The sequence below is a fragment of the Setaria italica genome, chromosome V (assembly GCF_000263155.2).
Source record: "Setaria italica strain Yugu1 chromosome V, Setaria_italica_v2.0, whole genome shotgun sequence".
NCBI classification, from domain to species: Eukaryota; Viridiplantae; Streptophyta; class Magnoliopsida; order Poales; family Poaceae; genus Setaria; species Setaria italica.
In genome coordinates this window covers 25,965,242-25,988,697 of record NC_028454.1, presented here as the reverse complement: position 1 = coordinate 25,988,697, position 23,456 = coordinate 25,965,242, and the positions used below count along the sequence as shown (strand labels likewise).

The 23,456-nt window shown below is 45.7% G+C and overlaps 1 protein-coding gene and 1 pseudogene across 1 annotated transcript; both read left to right on the top strand.

Moving 5' to 3' along the window:
- The first annotated feature begins 1,273 nt into the window (after window positions 1-1,273).
- LOC101755968 (cysteine-rich receptor-like protein kinase 6) lies at window positions 1,274-4,391 on the top strand. The gene is made up of 7 exons (XM_004968917.3): window positions 1,274-2,140; window positions 2,529-2,672; window positions 2,764-2,888; window positions 3,028-3,238; window positions 3,349-3,592; window positions 3,690-3,825; window positions 3,910-4,391. Exons 1-7 carry the CDS (start codon window positions 1,303-1,305, stop codon window positions 4,204-4,206), a joined length of 1,995 nt encoding a protein of 664 aa, XP_004968974.1. The 5' UTR covers window positions 1,274-1,302; the 3' UTR covers window positions 4,207-4,391.
- A 10,330-nt stretch (window positions 4,392-14,721) lies between these two features.
- Window positions 14,722-23,023, top strand: LOC101768705 (annotated as a pseudogene).
- The last annotated feature ends 433 nt before the right edge of the window (window positions 23,024-23,456 follow it).

Here is a 23,456-nt window from a genome sequence, read left to right as displayed (position 1 = left end):
GAGTCTAAGAATGATCCTGACGTGAACACAGTAGTCGTACAGTACTAGCTAGAGCTAGAGTTTCTAGGTTTGAACAGTACCCCCGGGGTTATCGACGAAGCTCGAATTTGGATCATATCAAGCTCGTCACTTCGGTAGTCTAATTACCCATCATTATCGTTACGGAATAATTCCCACAATCAGTGCCATTACAGTACAGAGCTGAATCTACAAAATATTTGACTATAGCTCCTGGGTATACGTAGATGGAAAACAAACATGAGATACATGAAAAGGCATAATAATGATATAAAAAAAGATGATAAGGCAAACATAGATTGATGAGACAACTAATTAACATAATGCAACATTACATATAGTCAGATTTTTTTATACAAACAGTAACAGTGCAAAGATGTGGGCCACTTTAATTTTAGTTTACATTAAGAAGTAAGGATCACCTGTTTAGAGAAACGACATCTCATTCACTTTTTCAACTTTGTATAGGAGTTGTTATTAAAGCATAAAAGGCCACCTTAAGCTGCTTTAAAATTAAAACGGAATGCCCTTGCCTTAAATCCAGCCTGGTACTCATAGCCCAGATGGAGAAAACCAGACAGAAAGCATACAACTTGCACTGCCAGTTGCCGTGTGGGACGTTCGCGAAGACTAATTTACTCAACATGTGTTTGATTTTGGAATGATGTGGGTTGGGTTGGAACCAACCCCTTTTGTGGGTTGGAGTCAACCCATCTCGTGTTTGGATGAGAGCGATGGGTTCGACCCAGTTTTTTGTTTGATTAGAGGGATTGAAGAAGGTTGGAATGGAAGGTATTTTAACACCATTAGTAACGGATCCCACCTATCAGCTGCGGGGCCCACATGTCATCCTTTTTTTCCCACGCCATCTTCTTCATCCTCTGCCCGCTCCCTCCCTCCGCCGGCGACACCCGCTCCGTCCTCCCCACCCCGGCTCCGGCTCCCTCCTTCCCGGCCGCCTCCTTTGCCGGCCGCCGCCCCCGCGTCAGGCCGCCTCCTCCCCGCCACCGCCTCGCCGCCCCCGTGCCAGGCCGGCTCCTTCCCACGCGCGCGGATGGACGCACACAGCATCCGTGCGGGTCGAGGGCGTTCGATCGTTTCGGGCGGACGCGTTCGACTTGCATCTAGGGGGTCGGACCCAACCCACTCCATTTCCAACCAAACATGGGATGATGGGGTTGAACCCATTCCGACCCATGTCGACCCAGTAACAAATACACCCTCAGCGTCTACATAAGCTGACTCGCTCCTGACTTCCCCCCTTCTGCTCACCGTGTGCGCGCCATGGGTCCCCACCTCTTCGTGGCCGTGGTCACCATCGTCGCCGCCGTCGCGCTGTTTGCGCCCTTCGCCGCGGGCTACCCATGGCAGGTGTGCGGCACGACGAACGCCTTCGCGGCCAAGAGCACGTACCAGGCCAACCTCAACCGCCTCGCCGCCATGCTGCCCGGTAACGCCTCAGCGTCGCCGAACCTCTACGCCACCGCTGTCGTCGGCGCCGTGCCGGAGCAGGTCTGGGCCATGGCGCTCTGCCGCGGCGACGCCAACGCGACGGCCTGCGGCAGCTGCCTCGCGCAGGCGTTCCGCGACGTGCAGAACGACTGCCCCTACAACAAGGACGCCACCATCTACTACGACCCCTGCACGCTCCACTACTCCGACGTGCACACCCTCGCCGGCGACGACGACACCGGCCCGATCACCGACGCGTACGGCGTCACCAACAACGGCAACGTCACCTCCGACCAGCCCCGGTTCAACGCCCTCCTGGCGGCGCTCCTCAACGCCACCGCCGACTACGCCGCGTTCAACTCCACGCGGCGGTTCGCCACCGGGCAGGCCGACTTCTTCGACAAGAACTTCCCCAAGGTGTACAGCCTGGCGCAGTGCCCGCCGGACCAGCCGCCGGCGCTCTGCCGGAAGTGCCTCGCCGGGATTATAGCGGACGGCTTGCCGAGGTTCCTGAACTCTATCGGAGGCAGGGTGCTTTGGGTGAACTGCACCTACCGGTTCGAGACCGCGCCCTTCTACAGTGGTCCGGCGATGGTGCGGCTGCCATCACCGGGCGCTGGAGCGCCGGCGCCGGGACCGGCCGTGGAGACGCCGCCAGCAGCCGGTGAAGGTGAGTCAAAGCAACTTCTAACACGGTCTTTTGACTGCCATAGCAACTTCTCACACGGTCCAAGCTGATGGACCGCGTACAGACTGAATGTCTGAATCGAAATTATTTAGTGACGGATTCTTGTTTAGTGCGCGCGTGCGTAAGTGTTGATTGATTAATCACATGAAAATTATGCATCTTTCAACTACTCTTGGACATCACTTTCATAACCATCTGTCCCGCACTAAGGATCATTTCGCCGATTCCGATTTCCACCATCGGTTTGCGATGAAAAGATCTGTAACACTTAGGAGAAACTTATTATGTTTATATGTTCTGTTTTCTGTTACAACTACGTTTGTGACACTTAACTGCCGTGATGTTTTCTTACATATTCAATAATTTACAGGGAGGAGAAACTACAATGTGCCGGGTATTGTTCTTGCCGTTGTGCTGGCTGTGCTAGCAGCCTTGAACCTCGTCGCCTGCCTCTGTTTCTGGAGGCGGCGGCAGCGGCAGCGGCGGCCACCAACTGCGGAAGCGAAGAAGCCATGTATGTTCCTGCAAAATTCTCTGGTCTCATAGCGTGACACACTTCCTGAAAACACGAAAAGAAATGACTTGTCCCATTGATTCTTGAGCAGATCAAGCAGAGGATGTGGAAATGGTGGACTCCATGATGATGGACGTCTCGACCCTGCGAACGGCGACCGGAGATTTCGACGAGAGCAACAAGCTCGGCGAAGGCGGGTTCGGCGCGGTGTACAAGGTAATTAGGCATGGCTTGTGAATTAGGCATGGCTTGTGAATTTCTGAACTGAACAAGTAATTAGGCATGGCTTGTGAATTTCTGAACTGAAAAATATGCCCATGAATTGAAGCTTATTACGTTGCTTTGATTTGTTCAGGGTGTCCTCCCCGACGGCGACGAGATAGCAGTGAAGCGGCTGTCGGACAGCTCGACGCAGGGAGAGGACGAGCTGAAGAACGAGCTCGCGCTGGTGGCCAAACTGAAGCACAAGAACCTCGTCATGCTTGTCGGCGTCTGCCTTGAGCAGCAGGAGAGACTGCTCGTCTACGAGTATGTCCCCAACCGGAGCCTCGACCTGATCCTCTTCGGTACTGCTTTAACCTTGCCCGACCCATTCAATTTTCTTCTTCATTTTCTCGGCAAGTTCTGTATCCATCACATTATTTGATCACTCCTACTTCCTGTATGTTCATGTCAGACACTGAGAATGAGAACCATGAGAAGCTGGACTGGAGGCAGAGGTACAGGATCATAAATGGCATCGCTCGAGGCCTGCAGTACCTCCATGAGGACTCGCAGCTCAAAGTTGTCCACCGTGATCTCAAGGCTAGCAACATCCTGTTAGACGCGAACATGAACCCCAAGATCTCGGACTTCGGCCTTGCAAGGATCTTCGACCGGGACCAGACGCAGGCAAACACAAGCCAAATCGTCGGAACCTAGTAAGCACCACCAAAACTCTGTTTTACCTCTGTTCAGGTTCAGCGTATATATCTTAAGGAAAAGGTCACTGAAATTTTGCTTGGTTTCTCGCTTCAGTGGGTACATGGCGCCAGAGTACGTGATGCGCGGGAACTACTCGGTGAAGTCGGACGCCTTCAGCTTCGGCGTCATGGTGCTGGAGATCGTCACGGGGAGGAACAACTCCAAACAGTCTGGAGATCTCTTGAACACTGTAAGCGCGAACTGATAAACATCTTATCACCATTATATTGTTGCAATGGTACAGTTTGGCTCATGTATACAAGCCACCGTGCAGGCTTGGGAGCATTGGGAGGCCGGGACGGTGATGGAGTTGGTAGACCCGTCCATGAACGGCAGCTTCCCGGAGGGCGACGTGTTGAGATGCTTCCATATTGGGTTGTTGTGCGTCCAGGGAGATCCGGCGGCCCGGCCAGTGATGTCTTCGGTGGTGATGATGCTCGGCACCGACACGATCAGCCTCCAGGCCCCGTCCAAGCCGGGGTGGGTTCTTCGCCAGGGACAACAGCCAAAACACGGCGGCGCCGACGACGTCGGTGCAGGGTTAGGCACGGGAATGCAGAACAGTTTGTAGTTGATATAGTACAGAGATAATCGTATACAGAAGAAAACCGTGTGGTATGCGTTTCTGTATGGTTCAGTCAGATGAGGCGATGCACAAGAAGCATCTGCTGGTGCGTTGCTGGCGTGGTGAAATTTTTTTAAAAAATAGAAATACATCCGGCCTCTGCAATAAACGCACGCAGCTAAGTTCTTACATATTCTTCAGCTCAATAGTTGATCATTAAAAGAATAAATAAAAGGAAGAAGAGTACATAAGAAGAGAATAATTATAAGCAATTGTCTAATATTGCTTATCCATCCACTCTTGACGAAATCCAAAGCCTCAATTGCTCTCCTTGTCAAACGGATGGTCTCATTTATGTCCTCCCGCGACGTTATTAAATCGCAGCAATGTATTCCCCAAAGTTAACCTCAAAGCGACGTAGGAATATCACCATTAGTACCGATTGAAGCCTCCAACTGGTACTAATGTGCTTGAGGACCTTTATTACCGAGTGAAGACTTCACCCGGTACTAAAGGGTGACTTTAGTACTGGATGCAGCCTCCACCCAGTACTAAAGGGGAACCTCCCCCACGCTCACCTCCCTCCCCACACGTACTTATGCGCTCGTCCCCCTCATTCGGCCTCTCACCCGTGCCTCTCTCTCTTCTTCTCCCCGCCCTCTCTCCCCCACACAGATCGATCCCCTCACCGCCCCTCCCATCGCCACCCCTCTCCTCCCACCTCCGCTCGCCCCTCACCTCTTACATGTGGCGACGAGCGGCGGCAGGGCAAGGAGTGGCGGAGGCAAGAACGGAGAGTGCGGCGAGGTGGTGGAGCATCGGCGAGGCGTGGCGGAGCAAGGAGCGGCGGCGAGGCAAGGAGCTGTGGAGCTCCAGCGGAAGGGCATGGTGTTAGAGTGTCGGCAGGCACAGCGGAGCAAGGAACGGCCACCTCTCCCTCAGATTCAGTGGCGGCGGCAACCAGCGAGCTGAGGAGCGGCAGCAGCGGTGGCTGAGCAGTGTAAGTACGCCGCCTCCCCCCCTTCCCCCCGCTCTCTCTGGTGCGGGACTTATGTGCTGTGCGGTCGGGGCTCCAGCGCTCGGGCGGACGGCGGCTGGGTGCGCCCGAGGCTCCGACGCTCTGGCGGACGGTGGCGGGGTGTAGCTGAGGCTCCGATTAGCGAATTTCTTTTTTTATTATTTTTAATACCCTTTTAGTACCGGTTTTTTGACTTGGAACTAAAGGTCACCCATCAGTACCGGTTGAAGCCTCCAACCGGTACTAATGTGCCTGAGGGCCTTTAGTACTAGGTGAAGGCTTCACCCGGTACTAAAGGGTGACATTTAGTACCGCATGAAGGCTCCACCCGGTACTAAAGGGGAACCTCCCCCACGCTCACCCCCTCCCCACACGTACTTATCCGCTCGTCCCCCTCATCCGATCTCTCGCTCGTGTGTCTCTCTCTTCTTCTCCCCGCCCTTTCTCCCCTACATAGATTGATCCCCTCGCCACCTCTCCCGTCGCCAACCCTCTCCTCCCTCCTCCGTTCGCCCCTCACCTCTTACATGTGGCTACGAGCGGCAGTGGGGCAAGGAGCGGCAGAGGCAAGAACGGAGGGTGTGGTGAGGTGGCGGACCGTCGACAAGGCGTGGCGGAGCAAGGAGTGATGGTGGGGCAAGGAGCGGCGGAGCTCCGGCGGGAGGGCGCGGTGGCGGAGCATCAGCAGGCGTGGCGGAGCAAGGAGCGGCCACCTCTCACTCAAATCCGGCGGTGATGACAACCGGCGACGGTGGCTGAGCAGCGTAAGTACACCGCCACCCTCCCTCCCTCCCTCTCTCTGGTGCAGGGCTCAGGTGTTGTGCGGTCGGAGCTCCGACGCTCTAGCGGACGGCAGCGGGGTGCGGCCGGGACTCCGGCGCTTTGGCGGACAGTGGCGTGGTGCAGCCGAGGCTCCGATGCTCAGGTGGATGGCGGCATGGTGCGGCTGAGGATCCGGTCGGCGGATTTCTTTTTTTATTATTTTTAATACCCCTTTAGTACCGGTTATTTGATCCAAAACTAAAAATCCCCTTTAGGATCTAAGTAGCAATACCGGTTGCGCAACCGATACTAAAGGGGGTTAGGAACTGATACTAAAGGCGCTTTTCCCAGCAGTGGTGGGTGCCAATGCCGCTGATGATGGGTTGGTGGTTCTCATGGATGCCTCCCATGGGGTTCGGTTGATGGGCTCGGATCAATGGAGAAAGCCTAGTCGGCGTTTGCCGGTGCCGACGATGATGATGTCCTTGGACGCCATGCACTTCTTTGGAGGTGTTGTCATCGAACCCATCTCTGCGATCATGACTCTCGAGGTGTAAACCTAAATTCGAGCTGCATCTTGGATGCTGCATCATTAGATTAGCATATGCTCGAGTTTTGTCCGATACCTGATATGGTGGAAGAATGGACACAAGGAGTCAACCGTGCTCTAGGAACAACACCGGAAGGCGATAAAGTCTGCGGATAGGAGTCGTTTTCTTGTTTTTTGTTTGTTTTCTTCCATCAGTGTAGCGATTGTGCACTTCTGATGGTACCATTTATGTTTGGGCCGTACAAGAGAGCAGCACCAGGTCGTTTGGGCTCTCTTGTGCGCCAGGCCTGCCGGCTGCCGCGGGTGGTTTCCAATGCTACCGCTTGCCAGTTTTTTTTTTCTTTTTGAGCTGCTCCCTCTATCCCTAAATATAAGGGATTCTAGGTTTTGTAAAGTCAAACTTCTTTTATTAACAATGTCTATAAAAATAAAATATTTAGAATAAAAAAATTTACATATTATGATACTTATATTATGATACTTGCTTCTACAATGAATCTAATAATATAATTTAGACTTTGTTAATGTCTTTAAACATTTCATTAGAGACGGTCAAAGTTGAAAATGTTTGACTTTGAACAAACTCAAAATCCTTTATATCTAGAGATAGAGAGGGAGTACCAGTTAATTTTTCCTGCTCAAAGGATCCATCCTCATCATATACCCCCTCTGTCCAAAAATATAGATACGTTTAGCTTTTTTCATACAGATTAAGAAGAATAGTAAATGATCAAATATGCCCTTCTAAAACGTGTCCCCGTTGATTGCCTGCCAATAATTGCTTTCCATACGCAGATCCTCTTGACTTTAGCTAAATCATCTATCACCTCTTGGCTGTCATTTCTATCGCAGGCATCAATGTTATAGCATCAATTAATTCACATAATAGAACATCCTCTCTTAAACAATTAGTACTATTTTGCATACCGACACAATATCAAACATTCCCTCCATTCCACAAACAGTCTACCTCTAGGATTGGTCAGAGTCAATGTAACTTAAGTTTGACCAATCTCATATGAAAAAGTGTTAATACTTATAAATTATAATACCAAACTAGTACCACTAGATACATCATAGCCCGGCCCCGCTCCCGCCGCGTCGCACCTAGAGCCCACCCCTGTGCCCGCAGCGCGCCTGCATCCCACCTCCTTTATGCTTGGTGCCTGCTGCCTAGCCCCTCGACAGTGGTCGAGGCCAGCTCGTGCTCGGCCAGGAGGGCCGCAGGGGTCAAGAAGTAGTGGGGCGGGTTCCTTCTTCGTTGTTCTCACATGATGGCACTTATGAGGTGTTCGGTGGAATGCCCTTGATGCCACGACGGAGGCGAATGCTACGCATTGACGGTGACGAGATGTAGCACAGGAACCAGCATGATCGGCATCAGCGTGAGTACAAAAAAGAACACAAGACGTGCTATGTTGCCTCCAACCTGCTACACGTTCATTGCTTCTTTCTCAGACCGTCGATCTCAACCCAATTGCCACGGAGCCCACCACATGTTCGATGTTATTTCTGACCGGCGCTCCTTGCCGGAGCCCAGGGACACAAGATCAGGCGTCAGTAGCATCCCATTTTTCTGGCTGCACAACATTCAGTCGCTTGCAATAGTGATGGCTGCATTGAGCTGGTGGCAACGAGGTTAGACACTGCACAACAAGCAGTTTTGAGACGAGAAGAAGCCAAGAGCAACTTCTCCAGCTCAGGTTTGTACTCAGAACCGCCACAAAATATCCTGTTTCATCACCATAATAGGGCAACTGGTCGCCACTACAATTTAGTCCACCTGATTTGGTGATGTGTGAATCTACTGCATCTACATAACTGCCATGTATTTTGTACAGTGCCTAGGGAGCTATGTGTCCTGCATACTGAGTGCTGGAGCAACATTGTGGAGTCAACAATGGCAAGCTGGAGGTGCCTGATTTTTCCTCAAATTCCATCAGTAGGCCAAAAAGGATCCCATGTTTCACACAAGCTTGAACTTTTGAGAGCAGAGGTATTTACACTGGCAATCTGCACTCTTCAACAGGTTACTACCTACTAGCTGAAAAGAAATATAATAGAGGTACGAAATAAGTTGCATTTTACAAAAAAATTAGTCTATCCTCAAAGGCTTATCTTCTAGCCTAATGGTAGATGCTGGAAGACAAATGCGATATTCAGTTTCTAATTTTATAAATGCTAGAAATTAAACCAACAACACTTAGCTGGCCTACATATTATCGTACTTATCCTTCCTAACTTGAAACTGAACAGCTAGAAAACAACAACATTAGTATTTAATAATACATAAGTGATAAGGGACTCAACCATAAAAAGAAATTCTTTCAAAGACAAATAGTATTACTCTACTAAATAAGAAATAGACTGGGGTGCTACTATCTGTCAGTCAAGCAGCTCCTCCAGGAAAGGCAGTTATTTAACACAAGTATTGCTAATTTGAACCCAAATATTCCATATATACAGTTAACACAAGTTAGGTGTACCAACTTTCCAGAAGACCCTGAATACGGAAAAGCTCAGTTAAACTTCTGCGTACCATCAACAGGTGAAATTATTTCTCATTGTGTTTTGCACGACGAAATTCTCAACAGATTTTACATAAACTAACTTTTGCCATCAGTTATAATGACTAATCTAGCAATTCTCTTGTGATTGTTTATGCAACATCCGTATTGAAAATAAAAGGGAGAAATAATGTTGTACTACCTGCAAGTGCAATATTTATGTCCTACTGGCCGATCAGATTTATGTGACACTAATACTGAAAATAAAAAGCAGAAATAAGGCCTTACTGTCTGCAATATATATGCCCTACTGCTTGATCAAGTTCACCCAGTTCCATTATTATTTATTAATGAAGGAAACTACTTTTTCTCAACAGCCTACAATGTGTCTGAAGAGCTCGAACCTCAATTTTTTTTATCTCAATGTACAAGGCTCAACAAAAGCTGACTACTTTGTTACAATTTTGACACTGGCAATCACAGAACTGCTTTAGTATTTTAAAAGGGTGTATAAATTAACATTATTCCCAAAATTGGTTGCAAATTCTATGAGAAGTGACATAATAGCTCTTTCATATAATAAAAAATTGTTTGAATCTAACAACTGAGGTAATAATTGCAAATTGGGACTTGCAAACATGTTTATCCCATCGAAGATCTTAGGACCCTTTTGGAGCAGGCAAAGATCATATTAGCCACCTATACAATTTAGTTTCAAATGTCATGGTACATAACAGTATCGGGAATGTAACTAGCATTTTACTTATTCTCCCTCAGCCAACTATTCCTAAAATCTTGAAACATAAGGATGAACTTCACTCACTCCATATGAAAGTTTCATTATATCGTTTTAAAGATGTGACTTGTATTGTTATATTCGAGCATTTGTGCTACAAAGATGGCAAAGGAATATTTTTCATGTTTCATTCATCATTTTTTTCATCGTTGTTTATGCAGGAACTGCCTTTTTTACAATTTGATATGCAAAGGAATATTTTTCAAGCTTCATTCGTCGTTTTTTTCGGGCTGTCATCATTGTTTATGCAGCAATGGCCTTAAGTTCAGCGAACACATCCTGCAAGGTACAGACATGCAGTGGCCCATGCCCCATGGTGACATGCTGAGGATTCATGCGATTTTGACATCAAGGATGAAAAATGTCTGAATATATATGAAACAAATTACTATGGTTTTTTATACATTGAGATGAAAAATAATTGAGGTTCGAGCTCTTCAGGCACTTGATCAAATTACTATGGCTTGACCAAATATAAACTGAGGCACATCTTCATTCAAATTCAATTTGATATGCTTGGATACATGCACCTTTGGTACGGGTCATCTAAGACAAAAAAAAAAGCTGCAAGCGTGGTAATGCCGCGCATATTTTCTAGTTATTGATCTTTAAGAGCCATACAACTGAACTAGACATCCTCTCAAAATTTTCTCTAAGTCTCATCACCTAAGTTGAATCAGCTCGTGCTTAAAAAGTCTTTTTTAACCTTCATAAGGCCAGACCAAAAATTAGAAACTCTAGGTATATTTTCAACTCGTGTAATTGTTCCAAACCTCCTTAGGTTTTCCTTAATCTATCTTCATTAATAAGTTTAAATAACCACTTACTATGCAAGCATTTATTACAAAGATTGCCAAACCTCCTTTATCCCTCAGCATGCAAGAATTTCCCATTTAGTCATCATTGATCATTGTGGAAAAACAACTTGATTAATTCTCTCATTGCCTCTTGCAAGGATCTGTCTAGTTTACAATAGATTGAAATTGTTTCAAAGGAATTAATTTGATATATGTGAGGTGTGTTATAGTTCTTTCGCAGGGTACTTCTTCTGAAAATAATTTCGATCATCCGTTGATACGGGAAATGATAATATATGTATAACAAATTTGGTAAACAAGGAATATTGATACACATTATTGATGGATTGGGCCCTCTCCCATATTCGGCCTTAACCTCTACTGCGAACTAATTCATCATCACGCAGCACCTCTCTCACTCTACATGGATTTTCTCAACCTTCGTTGCTCACCCTGCAATCTTTTAATCACCCCCCATATATATTGAATTCAACAAATTGCTCACAGCCATCGTGCAGCTTAAACCTTAAATACCTTTCAACAAATTGCTAATGATGGGCCCGACCAGATAGGTCGCCAGGAGAGGATCCAGATGGCCACTAAGGGCAGTCCCAACCTACGATGTCTATAGGTAGTGTCTATGATGCTACATAAGCATTGGAAGAACGCTTGCTTTTCTTTTTCCCCCTTAGATTTCTTCTTACGGCATGTACAGTCCCTAATGAACTTGTGGCACTTGGAGCAACGATTATCTAACTCGGCATCAACTAAAAATCTCCCTTGCAACTCGTCCATGTCGCCTTTAAAATGCTTCTTCTGCCTCCTACCATTTTTGTCTCTCTTCGAAGCGGAGTCAGGCATGTACTCTAGACATTCATATGGCGGCCATTGGAAAGGATCAAGGTACGGTTCAAAGCTGGATTTCCAAATTTTAATGGTGTGCTCCCTATAGTACAACGGTGACATATACGTGGGGCTTTCAAAGTTAAGACCTCTAGCCTTGCAAGATGTAATTAAGTGTGAACATGGAAGGTGCAACAATTGAGGAACCTTGCAGCTACACGCACCTTCGTTGAGGTCCACTCTATAGTTTCAGCCTCCATGACTCTCACCGCCAACGTTAGTACCACCAACACCTCTTACATAATATACCATTCTTTCTAGTCTGTACGGTTCTCCTAATTGGTTAATAGACCTTAGCTCAACATCTACTATATGATCATCTGCAATCTTATGATTCCTATAACCTTCATTCAACAAATCACGTGCCTTCCACCATCTGTGCACAAAGTACTCATTGCATTTTTTGAAAGAGTACTCGATAATTCCGGCTACGGGTCTACTTCGGATGCCTTTGAAAACATTGTTTAAGGATTCCGAATAATTTGTGGTCATAATACTATAACGCATCCCTCCCTCATCGAAAGCCTACACCCATTTGTGTTTATCCTCCATTTCACCCTTCAACCATTGTTTTGCCTCATCATTCAAGTCCTTCACTAGGTCTTCTAACTTCTCTTCAAATTCTTTCTCCGTATGTACCATGCATAAAACCTTCAACTTTCCAATCACTTCCTTGTTCTTTTCTCGACGCCACATATTGGCAGCAAAGTGCATCATGCACCACCTATGCACAAGCGGTGGAAAGCCATCCATATGGTCGTTCGCACAATTTAGGAGGCCATGGTGCCAATCTAAGATCATACATACTTGACGTGACGGTTCAAGTACGTATCGGTAAACGAGTTTCATGAACCATGACCAACTGTCGTTGTTCTCACTCTCGGCCAAGGCAAAAGCTAGAGGCACAAGCTGTTGTTCTGGATCTACAGCAACAACCATCATTAGTGTACCCTTGTACTTCTCGGTCAAGAATGTAGCATCAACAAGTATCACAGGACGACAATGTTGGAAAGATACATGACATTGTGGGAAGCACAAAAATCCCTTTGAGGACATGCTTATAAACACCATCGTCAGGTTGCATCATGCCGGACGTGTGAGGGAACCATTTAATCCCGGGATATTAGTAGGCCATAGCAGTGAGGACCCTAGGAACCATGCCATATGACTCCTTCCAGTCTCCCCAAAGTAGTGCAATGGCATGTTTCGCCCACCTTGCCTTTGAATACTTGACATCGTATCCACTAAAGGAAAATATGGACTCCACAAGAGATGGCATCGATGTCTCGCTGTCGACGCGGACAATGCCTAGGATGCGCCGCCCAAGGTATGTAGCTATGCACTATGTGTGCACTCCCTTCGGCTGAGAAGAACGACAAGTATGATGTTGCACAACCATTGAAATCCTCCATTGTCCCGTGCTTCTAATAAGGTGGGACCATACATGCCACATGCATCCTTGCTTGCTCATGACATCATACCTTAGGTTCTTGTCAGAGTGAACTACATTGAAAGGCCTATGTAACCTCACTACGTAGTCATCCAAGAAAAACTTGAGCTCCTTAAGACTGTTGAACTTCATTCCCTTCTTAATCACTGGATTCTCACTATAGCTTATTCGTTCCGAATTCACCATAGTAGATTCAATAAGGCTTTTCGGACCATGCTTATGTCCTTAGTATTGGGAACGGACGGGAGTTCGACATGACATTCCTTCAGCAACTACAACTCATTAGGGGTGTAAGAATAACATTCGTCCACACGGCCAATGTCCTCTATATCATGCACGGTTGTAGTGTTGACTTGCAGCCTATCCTCCTCAGATTGTGACTCCTCCTCCTCACATTCAGATCCATCTCTGACTACTACATCTTCATGCGCGTTGGCCTGAATATCTTCTACCCTATCCTCCTCCTCAACATCATCATCTTCGGAACCTAGAGTTGTGTCATCATCATCTATGTTTGCTTCTTCCCGCTCAAAAGTATCATTAGGAAAATCACCATTCCAATGGCCAAGCCAAAATCAGATTGGCTTTTACCTAAGCCATGCTATAAAATTGTTGACTCTTGGGTACCATTCTCAACCACTTTCTGGAGTTCATCTCTCAAGGCAACATTTGTGCTAGGCCTACGACAAATATCAACTACCACGTCCAAACATACAACATTTGTATGCTCAACTACCTGCTTCTATTGCTTTCAATTAGACTCGCATGCCAAATTCATGAGAACATAATGAGGTCTAGCTTTCCTACAATCAGAATGGCCTCTCAATGTCATCTCATCCACTCCACATCCATACTCTGTCATTACACGCTCAACTAAATCTTTAAAACTTGGACGAGCATCGAACAACTCCACTACCTCATTCATATTCTCAAACTCCCCATTCTCTTTCACAATCCCACTATGAAACATACGAACTAAACGATCCATTTACAAAATGCAAAGACTTTAACATACCAAATATAGGTCATTTACTACAAACAACAACAATAAACTACATTAATTTGACATAATAAACAAATAAACCTACACATGCCATGTACACCACACAAATACATCAACAACTATATAAATCGATGCATGCAACTACTTCTACACGTTAAAACCATGGGCAAAGAGTCGACTGCGTATAAACTAAGCATCCATTACTACATAACAAACTTATAAATCATGAAAAATTCAAAATGAAATCCTAAACCTAGTGCAAGTGCACGTGGCGCGGCAGCGGCTAACTGCTGCACCACGGCGCACGGCACGATCAAAAGGATCACACCGTGCAAATAAAATTGGGGTTAAAAATAAAAAAAATCTCATCACCCCGAATGAAGCTAAACATACCTGATTTTTAGCCAAGCAGTCAGCAGAGTCACAAGCTACACGGGGCTAGAAATAGGAAGGAAGCTGCACAGGGCTGGAAATGGGACGGAAAAAGGTTTTTTTAGTGACTAGGAAGGAAAAAAGTTGGGAGGAAAAAGAAAAAGGAAATCAACTGCTGCCCTCATCAAAAGCGAAGCTGCCTCATCAGTCATCAACTAAAACGAACCAGCAAGTAGCACAGTAGCCTCCACAGTGGTGCCTCTCCTGCTTGCCACCCTCGCCGTCGCCTCCACAGCGGTCTGGGCTTCGGCGGCGGCATCGCTGGAGGACCCTGCGGAGCTCCTGCGGCGGGCAAAGGAGCCGGCATTCCTGGACTGAATGGTCGGGGTGCGGCGGCGGATTCACGAGAACCCTGAGCTGGGCTACGAGGAGTTCAAGACTAGCGAGCTCGTGCGCCGGGAGCTCAACACCCCATCGCCATCACCGGGTTGGTCGCGACGATCGGCACCGGGGGCCCACCCTTCGTTGTGCTTCGGGCAGACATGGACGCACTACCCATGCAGGTCCATTGCGCTGGCTGGCCCTTGGCTACTCTCCCCCTACTGTGTTGGGTTCCTCTGCTTCTTGATTTTGTTGCGAATTGAGGAAATAATTTCTGGGTTTTGCTAATGATAGGAGGCTTCCTAGGTCTAGTTATCGATAGCTAAAACTGCGCCTTTCAATACGCTAACGGTGTAAATTTGCTAGGCATTCAAACTCAATATGCTCTTGTTATAAATCAACCCGAATACTATTAGAAGTATCTAAGAGATATTGACACTGTATTGTTTAAGGTGATTAGTTGAGATTGGGATCAGCTTATCTGTAGAGGTTTATTTGTAAAGGTTTGTTTGCTGTAACAATAAATAGATTCTGTATTTAGCTTGGACTCCAAGGTAGTGCTGATCCCAACCAACTTGTGATCTGATTGTAACTCCATGCGAGGGGATTTTCCTATATAAACACGCAGCTGACGCACGGAAAAGGTGCGCCGTTCCACCAAAGTTCTTCCGCACCTCTAAGTTCTTTTATAGTAACCAGAGCCAGCTTTCCTTAGATCCAATCCACCTCAAGCCATGGCTTCATCCTCCAGAGCTGCAATGAATCCCTTGTCTGGCCAGAGCGTGACAGAGAAGCTCGCCAGGCTCAACTATGCCACATGGAGGGCCCAGGTCCTTGTGACCCTCCGTGGAGAATGTCTCCAAGGGTACCTCACCGGTGCCAAAGCTGCACCTCCTGCTGAAACTGGTGGGAAGGATGCCGTCGGCAAAGATGTCAAGATCCCAAATCCGGCATGGGATGAGTGGTATACCTCGGACCAGCAAGTCCTTGGTTTTCTACTCACCTCCGTGTGCAAGGATGTGCTGGGACAGATAGCTGCGATGGAGACAGCAGCTCAAGCCTGGAAGATGATTGAAGACATGTTCTCGTCGCGCACCCAGGCTCGCGCGGTGAACACGCGCCTAGCTCTTGCGACCACCTAGGAGGGATCCATGACGATCGCGGAGTACGTCAGGAAGATGAAGGCCCTAGGCGACGAGATGGCCGCCGCTAGAAGACCGGTGGAAAAAGAGGAACTCATCGAGCACATCCTCACTAGGCTTGATCACGACTTCAACCCCATTGTGTCTACTCTTGTTGCAAGATCAGATGCGCCCTCGGTAAGCGAAGTGTATTTGTAGCTTCTTGCTTTTGAAACCAGGATGGAGCTCCAGAGTGGCCACTCTTCCTCTAGTTCATCTGCCAACATGGCAAACCGTGGAGGGAAGGGCAACCGAGGACGTGGTGGTGGCGGCTCCAACAACCATGGCCATGGAGGCTTTGGTCGTGGCTAGGGAGGAGGCACCATGAACAACACCAACTCGCGTCCACCCAACAACAGCAACAACTCCAACCAGCGCTTCAACAACAACTCCACCGAATGCTCACTATGTCAGGTGTGTCTCAAGAGGGGACACACAACTGATAGATACTAGCATAGGTTTGATGAAAACTATGTGCCAGACCTGAAGAATGTTGCGGCTGCTACCTACATGGATACCGGTGCTAATGACCACATCACGGGAGATTTGGAGAAGTTGGCGATGAGGGAGAAGTACTCCGGCAATGACCAGATCCATACTACCAGTGGTACATCAAATAACAGCACCCTTCTAGGCTCAGGTGCCGGGGGAGATTCGCTCCGTGCCATGTAGCAGCGAATGGGATCTACCTCGGATCATGGGCTGCGCCAGGCGGATCCCAATGCGGCAGGCCGCACTCCTCCATCACCGATGGGCGCGCACCTCCCATCTTTGTACGACGCGTGGTGAGGGCACCCTCTTGCCTCGCCTGAGCGTGGCCTCTCCAGCGCTGCCACACCACCTTCACCCGACATGCGGTCGGGTGACCTCCCGACAGCACGTGCATCGGCGACGGATCCTGCTATAGCTCCACCTGTCGGATCTGCCTCGAATCCTAGGGGAGCCAAAATTGGATCTTCTGCGGCAGCTCCGTCTGAACCAGCAGAACCACATCGACGACCACATACTCACCTTCGAGATAGGATATGCAAACCCAAGGTGTATACTGATGGTACAGTTCGGTATGGATTCTTTACTTCTATTGGTGAGCCACAAAATACTTCAGAGGCTTTAGGAGATGCAAACTAGAAACATGCAATGGACATATAATATGATGCTTTACTTCGAAATAAGACTTGGCATTTAGTTCCACCATAGAAAGGCAGCAATATCATTGATTGTAAATGGGTGTATAAAATTAAGCGTAAGGTTGACGATAGCTTAGACAAATACAAGGCTCGCTTAGTGGCTAAAGGCTTTAAGCAGAGATATGGGGTAGATTATGAAGATACCTTTAGTCCTGATACCTTTAGTCCTGTTGTTAAGGCTGCAACCATCAGAACTGTTTTATCTATTGCTATTTCACAAGGGTAGAGTCTACGACAGCTCAATGTACAAAATGCCTTTCTTCATGGAATACTAGAGGAAGAAGTCTACATGAGACAACCTCCAGGTTATGAAGACAAGACCATGCTTAATTATGTGTGTAAGTTGGACAAGGCTCTTTATGGGTTGAAACAAGCTCCAAGGGCATGGTATTCTCGACTAAGTGCGAAGCTATACAGTCTTGGGTTTAAGTCCTCAAAGGCAGACACATCATTATTTTATTTTAACACTAACAATGTGACAATATTTTTGCTAATTTATGTTGATGACATCATAGTAGCAAGTTCTGTTCAAGGTGTAACTGAGAAGCTCCTACACAGTCTTGAGCAAGAATTTGCATTGAAGGATTTGGGAGAGCTTCATTATTTCTTGGGCATAGAAGTCAGCAAGGTTTGTGATGGAATTATTCTTACTCAAGACAAATATGCGTATGATTTGCTTAAAAGATATAGAAGTATAGTAGAGGCTTTGCAATACTTGACGCTCACTAGACCAGATATTGCATTTCCTGTAAATAAAGTGTGTCAATATTTGCATGCTCCTACAACCATGCATTGGGCAACTGTCAAGCGTATTTTGAGATACCTCAAGCAGTGTACGAAAATTGGGCTGAAGATTCATACGTCTAAGTCCATGCTTGTCAGCGGTTTTTCTGATGCAGATTGGGTAGGTTGTCTAGATGACAGAAGGTCTACTGAAGGCTTTGCGATTTTTTTTTGTTGTAATTTAGTTTCTTGAAGTGCTCGCAAACAATAGACAATGTCTAGATCGAGCACAGAAGAAGCGGAATACAAGGCTGTAGCAAATGCCACTGTTGAGATTATGTGAATACAAACCTTACTTAAGGAGATAGGAGTTCCTGTCCAGTGGCTGCAAGGATATGGTGTGATAACATTGGAGCTAAGTATCTTTCTGCTAATCCTGTTTTTCATGCTAGAACAAAGCATATTGAAGTAGAATATCATTTTGTAAGATAAGGAATCAAAGGTTATTCGAGATTGATTATGTGCCGACATGAGATCAAGTGGCAGATGGTTTTACAAAAGCTCTTTCTGTTAAGAAATTGGAGAACTTCAAGCACAATCTTAACCTAGCTCAGTTATGATTGAGAGGGGCTATTAGAAGTATATAAGAGATATCGACATTGTATTGTTTAAGGTGATCAGTTGAGATTGGGATCGGCTTATCTGTAAAGGTTTGTTTGTTGTAACAATAGATAGATTATGTATTTAGCTTGGACTCCAAGGAAGTGCCCATCCCAACCAACTTGTGATCCGATTGTAACTCCATGCGAGGGGATTTTCCTCACCTATATAAACACGCAGCTGATGCATGGAAAAGGTGCGCCGTTCCACCAAAGTTCTTCCGCACCTCTGAGTTCTTTTAAATATACTTGTATTCCGGTGGTCATTGCAAAATTTGACTATTGAGGATTGAGTTCAGGGAAACCATAGATTAAAAGTACTTGTGCTGTACACCGGAAAGCAATTAGATTTCTAGTGTTTGTGCAACCTGTCAAGCAATTTAATCGTGGCAAACTCCGGTAGCCCAATCTGGATTCTGAAGTGCAATTATTCTGTATTTGACCATTAGTTAAAATTGATGTCTTGTTTTACAGGAAAGCGTGGAATGGGAGCACAAGAGCAAAGTTCCTGAGAAGATGCATGGATGTGGACATGATGCAAATGTTGCTATGCTGTTGGGATGTGCCAAGGTTCTTCAGGAGCATCATGATGAGTTGAAGGTTGGTTGAAATATTTTTTATTTAGTTATAAAGCAATGAGAATTTCTTATTGTATAATTAAAAGTTCTGAAATATTTGATGTTCTCTATTCAAACTTTGAGTGAGATATCTGAATTTGAATTTAAATATGAATAAATCGTAAATGGGTTAGCAACAGTTGGATGTGCAATCCTTCCTTCCAGGGGACATAGTTTTGGTGCATATTTTTGGTGGTATTAGATTAATTGTAAAAGGCCTTAATCTTGTTTAAGTTAAGCATGTCATCATGAGCATCATTAAGCATTAAATTAAGTTGCAAATAAATAAAAGTTGATGCTTTCTTTGGGTACCTGCGGATAGTCCGCCCATGGGGGCCGGACGGTCTGCCATACATGTCATCATGTTGACCTCGGTCAAGCATGACTCACTCAACTCCTTTGCCACGTCAACCGCGGATGGTCCGCCAGCACACTGTGGTGTGTGTCGCGTGCGCAAAACTTTTGCGCCACGTCTCCCCCACGGACCCCAAACGTCAGCCCACGTCTCAAGCCTAACCAGAGCTCCTTGCAGCTCTCTCTCCCTCTCATTCCTTGCTACTTAACCAAATGCATTCTCCTTGAGAGTCGGGCAAGTATATACCCATACTTAGATAAGACCTGCGGAGTACCTTTTGTACTCACGGTGCCGCCATTAAGTTGTTGCAGGTGATCCGCAGCTGGAGGCCGCCTTTGGGTACTTCTTCCCCACGGATGGATGTGTGGGTAGGAAGTGATGGACATGGCTATGAGAAGGCACTATCAGCATATAGTGTTAACCCTCTTATTTTGTGTTGTATCATATGTTGAGAGCGATGATAGAACTTTCCGTTGCAAACTCTATGAACTTGTTATGTACGTGACTTGAACTCTTTTATGTAAGGTGATGGACTATGTGTGTAATGCTTATGTTGTGATGGTGTTCATCTTGTTGTGCTTGTGAGGTGTGTATAAATCCTAGGCAATGCTCACATCTCAAGGACGACCGGAGTTATTCTTATTTAGTTAAGTTGATCAATGGTTGATGACTTGATTAAATGGGTGTAACTTGGAGGTTCCTCACATTAATTCTGTTGTTCAGTTGTTCACCTAGTGCCTGTTATGTATGTCCAAGCAATGATACGGGAGATTTGTGTAATTAATGGGAGAATAGCTTTCAAAACCTATAGAAGATGTTAGCACTTGTATATTGTGATCATTCCCTACTGTTATCTACTTGTAGTTTTTCTTATATTTTATTTTGAACAACTTAAAAATGGACGCTATATTTTGTAAGAGGTAGCTTCTTTTGTCCAAGAAAGTCATTCTTTTCCCCCTCAGGGGTAGACCTATGAAATGCATTATATTACCTCCCTCTGCTTTTTTATCAGTATATTCAATATTTTTAATCTCGGCAATAGATTTAGAACTTGTGTCAATTGCTTATGTTTCTGTTTGTAGGGAAAGTGAGTACGACTGTTTAGTCTGTCAAAAATTGATTTTAAGTAATTATTATGCTTGGACAGCACACGACTAAACCTGGTAGTCCACATCGACAATTCTACTGGTTAAGTCTCTTAATTCACTTGCTTCCATGTCAGTTATGAATTATCTTTTTAATCTTTGAATTTTAGTCACCTACGAATTTTATATGGTTATGAATATCTTGTTGATTACTGTAGGGTACAGTAGTCCTGGTTTTCCAACCAGCTGAGGAAAGTGGTGGTGGTGGGGCCCAGAAAATGATAGAAGCTGGAGCTGTGGAAAACGTAGATGCCATTTTCGGGCTTCACGTAGCTAACTCTTTTCCTATTGGTGTGCTGGAATCTAGACCAGGGCCTATTATATATGGCTGGGGGTGGAGTCTTTGAGGCTGTAATAAGTGGAAAGGGAGGCCATGCTGCACTTCCTCATCACACTATAGATCCAATATTGGCTGCCTCAAATGTTTTTGTGAGCCTTCAGCAACTTGTTTCACGGGAAGCTGATCCTTTGGACTCACAGGTACTGTCCCAGCTTTGGCCGACTTAATTTGTTGTTGTATGCCATAAATTTCCAAGCAAGGAAGCATGTTCTTGGTTGACTCTTTCTATTTCAATTTATATGATTTACATATCTCCCTTCCATACAAGTTTCGTGATGTACTGCTTTGTTGGTCTAAACTACAGAACAAGAATAGAACAAATTTTATGGAATGATTTGAGGTGTGTTGGGAGATCTATTTGAAATTTGTCAAGATCTTGTTGAACTTTTTATCCTGCTACTAACATGTAACCTAGAAGACTACCCAACAGGCCAGCCCTAATTTGCCTGGACGTGTTATAACTAGGCAGCACATATTCTTCTGTATCCATTATTATACAATTTCCAAAACTTAAGTTTTACACTCATTAATTGCTCAATATAGGTATTTGTAGTACCAAATACAAAAATTGATTTTGCACCACAAGAATTATACAAATTGTTTATTTGATTGCTACTCCCAGGATCCCATCAGTTTGTTCAGTGTACTTACTGAAGTACTGCTGCTATATTAAACTTTGGGAATTTATTCTTGTTTACATTTCAGCACATAAGTGTTTCCTTCTGGTTTGGTCCATGCTTTATTTTGCAGGTTGTAACTGTTAGAAATTTTCAAGGAGGTGGGGCCTTCAATGTGATCCCAGATTCAGTAACAATAGGTGGCACCTTCCGAGCCTTTTCGAAAGAGAGTATTATTCAACTGAAGCATCGAATTGAAGAGGTAATGGCATTTTGGCTTGGATACTATGTCTTACTATTTAAGTAGTTTCTTTTAATTATTTTCTGGGAATTAGGCTCTCTTAGAAATAAACAGGACTAAAAGGTTGCCTTAAATAGATATCTACTTGAACTTGCTGTTGAGATGACTAGTCACTATACCTAACTAGAATATTTAATTATCAAATACGATCAATTTGCACATTTATCGATAGCTTTAAGATGTGGGTACTTGTAAGTGGCACCTCATGCTCTAGGCTGACACCTAATTTAAGTATATACTGCAACCAAGGATATGGTGAAGAAAGAAGCTGGTGCGCATCTAAAATTTGGTGTTTTCCCTTATTCTCCATCTTTGTTAGATTGTACACTGCTGGCGATTTGAGGAGTTCCTGACACTTATTCTCTCACGTAGAAACTTTCGTTTATGGATAAGGAACATGTGCTGCCAATACTGGAACACATGCTGCATGGATACAGACTCACTTGTAATTTGTTGTTTGAGTACTCAGATTAGAAGTTTTTCTTTCACATTTTAATTGAAGCGAAAATTACAGCTATAGATTTGTAGCTTTCACCTTAGAAATAGTTTTACTGCACTTGGAAAACAGGTTTTCATTGTTTTTACAGGTTGGTAGGTTAGTAGACGGAAGTGATTGGGTCACAATGGTCAGAAATGACATTCATCTGTGCTGAGTTCTCATCTACTCCCCTCTTTCTTCAACATTTTACTTCAAGAAAATTTCACTGTAGATTGTCCTGCAGAGGATCCTCAGCTATTCTCTGTTTTTCATGTCCCAGGTGATCGTGTCTCAAGCATCCGTGCAGCGATGCAGTGCTACCGTGGACTTCCTGAACAAGGACCCTGTCTTCCCCTCAACCAGCAACAGCCCTGAGCTTCACGATTTCTTCGTCAGTGTGGCCAGCGAAATGGTTGGCTCCAAGAACGTGAGAGACATGCAGCCACTGATGGCGCCGAGGACTTCGCCTTCTATGCTGAGGTGATACCGTCCACCTGCTACTACTTCGTGGGCATATACAACGAGACCCGTGGACCGAAGGCGCCTCATCACTCCCCCTACTTCACTGTCAACGAGGATGCCCTCCCCTACGGCGCGGCTGCGCAAGCAGCGTTGGCTGCTCGCTATCTGCTCGAGCATGAGCACCCTGCTGCTACCCCGGATAAGGTGAAAGCCCAATGACGAGCTGTAGATATATACTGGGCGAAAGCCCGTGACAAGCTGTAATAGATGCTGCCTGCTTTGTTGAATTCTGATTAAATTCCATTTGATTCTGATTTTTTATGGGAGCTTCAAGAGAAGTGATTTTATAGTTGAAAGTGATTCTCTTTGATTCTCTAGCATAAACGATGGAGAATCACTTCACGGGAGAAGCTACTTTTTTCAGTCCAAGTCTCTTAGTTCATTCCAGAGAATCACTTCACAGAATCAGCAGAGAATCATTTCTTCCTGAAAAAACTGTTTGGCAGAGCTCCTGCTAGATTCAGCAGAGAATCAGCTCTGGAAGCTCGGCAAAATGCACCCTTAGATTGAACCGTGAAGTTGAAATTTTTGCTGGTGAGCCTTAGCTTTCGCCAAGTCATTCAGCAGCTGTATATACATTCTGAAATTTGCG

What these genes read in the sequence shown, in the direction of transcription:
- LOC101755968 (XM_004968917.3), top strand. Translation starts at nt 1,303, where the DNA reads ATGGGTCCCCACCTCTTCGTGGCCGTGGTCACCATCGTCGCCGCCGTC. An exon ending in TGCGGAAGCGAAGAAGCCAT is followed by an intron (nt 2,673 to 2,763) that starts GTATGTTCCTGC and finishes ATTCTTGAGCAG; the next exon opens with ATCAAGCAGAGGATGTGGAA. An exon ending in AGCCAAATCGTCGGAACCTA is followed by an intron (nt 3,593 to 3,689) that starts GTAAGCACCACC and finishes TTCTCGCTTCAG; the next exon opens with TGGGTACATGGCGCCAGAGT.